The sequence below is a fragment of the Rutidosis leptorrhynchoides genome, chromosome 5 (genome assembly GCF_046630445.1).
Source record: "Rutidosis leptorrhynchoides isolate AG116_Rl617_1_P2 chromosome 5, CSIRO_AGI_Rlap_v1, whole genome shotgun sequence".
Lineage (NCBI taxonomy): Eukaryota > Viridiplantae > Streptophyta > Magnoliopsida > Asterales > Asteraceae > Rutidosis > Rutidosis leptorrhynchoides.
This window is the reverse complement of record NC_092337.1, coordinates 4013963-4016596: the sequence shown is the minus strand read 5'-3', so window position 1 is coordinate 4016596 and position 2634 is coordinate 4013963. Positions and strand designations below refer to the sequence as shown.

Genomic DNA, 2634 nt, shown 5'->3' with positions numbered 1-2634 from the left:
AATATGGTGTTCAAATCTGAGTCAAACGTTCATACAACGGATACATATTTTGGACTGGAGCACGCACGGTTGATCCACGGTCGATCGTGCTGGCAACCGCGTGACAACGACTATTTTTTGAATCTCACTATAAAAGGCAAGTATTGAAGAGCATTTGAAGCGGACCCTCTTACATATTTCAAAAGCTTATTTCCAGAGATCACAAGTGCATTAATTACTACTCAAATGTGATCAATCAAGAAAAGATTCTATGATCTTATAGATATAGAATTGGGTTGTTGTAAACTTACTAATCAAATCATTTATCTTGTGAGTTTACTTAGCGTAATGTATGTCCTATTATTGTCTTAGGATTATCATTGCAAAGTGTATAAGTCTTGTAACTTCAGTTAGTAGAAGCATAGGCTAGCTTAGTGATCTACTTCCTTAAAGGGACTTACGAAGTTGATTAATCTCATTTGGAGATTAATATTTGTCCAAGGTGAAGACAAGTTGATCTAGGTTGGAGTTGGTCTTTCAAAGGGATAGAAAGATTAGGTTTGTTGTCTACCAAAGAAGTTGAAGACTTGTATATCGGATCTCCACCAGGTTTGGAGAAAAGTGCTTAGTGAAGCAAGAAATCTCGATTAGTGTAATCGGGGAGTGGATTAAGGTCGATTAGTTAACATCCACCAGAACCACTATAAATCCTTGTGTTTATGTTCTTTACATTACTTTATTCATCATTTTGAACATACACAACGCACACATCAAGTTTGAGTTGAATTGGTTTATCATAGTTAATCGAATTTAATGATCGATCGAAAAAGTGTTAAAAACGTATCAAGTAACTATTCACCCCCTCTAGTTACTTACAAATAGTACTTGGAAACTTGTGCCTCGCCCATCAAACACGAACATAGTTCCCTCCATGTGGCTCTTCAAGCGCAAGTATAACGCGGACGGTACTCTGAGTCGTTAGAAGGCTCGATTGGTTGCTAACGGTCGCAGTCATCAGGTTGGTATTGATTGTGATGAGAAGTTTAGACCGGTTGTTAAACCAGCCACGATTCGCACTGTTCTTAGCTTAGCCGTTTCTTGACACTGGCCGATACATCAACTCGATGTCAAGAACGCCTTTTTACATGCAGCTTTTATGCATCAGCCACTGGGTTTTCGTGATCCTCGCTACCCCGATCATGTATATCTCTTACAGAAGTCTCTTTACGGTCTCAAACAGGCACCTAAGGCTTGGTTTCAGCAGTTTGCAGGATATGCCCAACGTCTTGGTTTTCAGCAAAGTTGTTGTGATACCTCTCTATTTATATGTCGACAGGGTACAGAGATTGTATACTTATTACTTTATGTTTATGATATTATATTGACAACTACTTCTACGGTTTTTTCAGCAGATCATCACCTCCTTGCATATGGAGTTTGCGAAGACCGACTTAGGACTGCTTAATTATTTTCTCAGGATCTCTGCTACTAGTACTTCTACTGGGATGTTTATCTCTCAGGCGAAATATGCACTTGAGATCCTCGAGCGTGCTAAGATGGCTAATTGTCACCCATGTCAGACTCCTGCGGATCCATGCTCCAAACTTACATCTGACTGTCCTCCTATTTTAGATCCCACTCTTTATCATTGTCTTGCAGGTGCTTTACAGTACTTAACATTTACGCGACCTGATTTATCTTATGCCGTTCAACAGATTTGCTTATTTATGCATGATCCTCGGGAGCCGCATTTGTTGTCCCTCAAACGGATTCTTCGTTATGTTAAGGACACTCTTCATATAGGTTTACAGTTGTTTGCATTCTCTACCACTTCTTTGGTAGCCTGCTCGGATGCTGATTGGGCACGTTTTCCTACCGCTCGACGGTCTACTTCAGGTAATTGTGTGCTTTTAGATAATAATTTATTGTCTTGGTCATCGAAGCGTCAGCTGACTCCATCACGCTCTAGTGCTGAGGCTGAATATCGAGGGGTTGCTAATGCCGTTGCTGAAACTTGTTGGGTCCGCAATTTACTCCGTAAGCTCCATTGTCCTCTTTTCTCTGCTACTTTGGTTTATTGCGATAATGTTATGTGACGCCCCATACAAAATCAACGTGTACGTATCATCAACAACATGTCCATTACACGGTATAATACTACATGCTGTTTCAAAACAAGTTTTGCATTCATGAAAAGATAACGTTTTTACCAACGTCAAATGTTTTACAAAAGATAACGTGCTTCTACGAATAGAAAGCATTAACATAAGTACGTGACACAAAGGTCATTACAAAGCCATTGTTCAAAAGTAACATAAGTTGTGAATGAAAAGTAAAAGTTCCATGATTGAGACATCTCTAAACAATGCAGCGAAAGTCTAACACATCGAGTCTATAACAGCAAGTCTAACAGCAGAAGCAACAACGTCTAAGCACCTGAGAAATAACATGCTTTAAAATTCCAACACGAATGTTGGTGAGCTATAGTTTTTGTAAACAGCGATATAATGTAGACCACGAGATTTCGTATTCAAAACAGTATGAAAAGTATATGCTTGTCCGTGGGCACCCGGTAACTAACTTAACAAAGTAATATAACTATCACCTCCTAAAAGTACACTTGGCGAGTGCGTATGTTCTCGAAGTATTAAACAC

General features: G+C 39.3%; 1 protein-coding gene across 1 annotated transcript; it reads left to right on the top strand.

The window, feature by feature from the left end:
• Positions 1-1135: 1135 nt before the first annotated feature.
• On the top strand, positions 1136-2075 carry LOC139847271 (uncharacterized mitochondrial protein AtMg00810-like). The gene is made up of 2 exons (XM_071836938.1): positions 1136-1327; positions 1389-2075. The coding sequence occupies exons 1-2, from the start codon at positions 1136-1138 to the stop codon at positions 2073-2075; spliced, it is 879 nt and encodes a 292-aa protein (XP_071693039.1).
• Positions 2076-2634: the final 559 nt, after the last annotated feature.

Bases quoted from the DNA above. Each gene is read 5' to 3' on its own strand.
- LOC139847271 (XM_071836938.1), top strand. From the start codon at position 1,136: ATGCATCAGCCACTGGGTTTTCGTGATCCTCGCTACCCCGATCATGTA. The intron at 1,328-1,388 runs GTATACTTATTA...CGGTTTTTTCAG, and splicing joins GTCGACAGGGTACAGAGATT to CAGATCATCACCTCCTTGCA.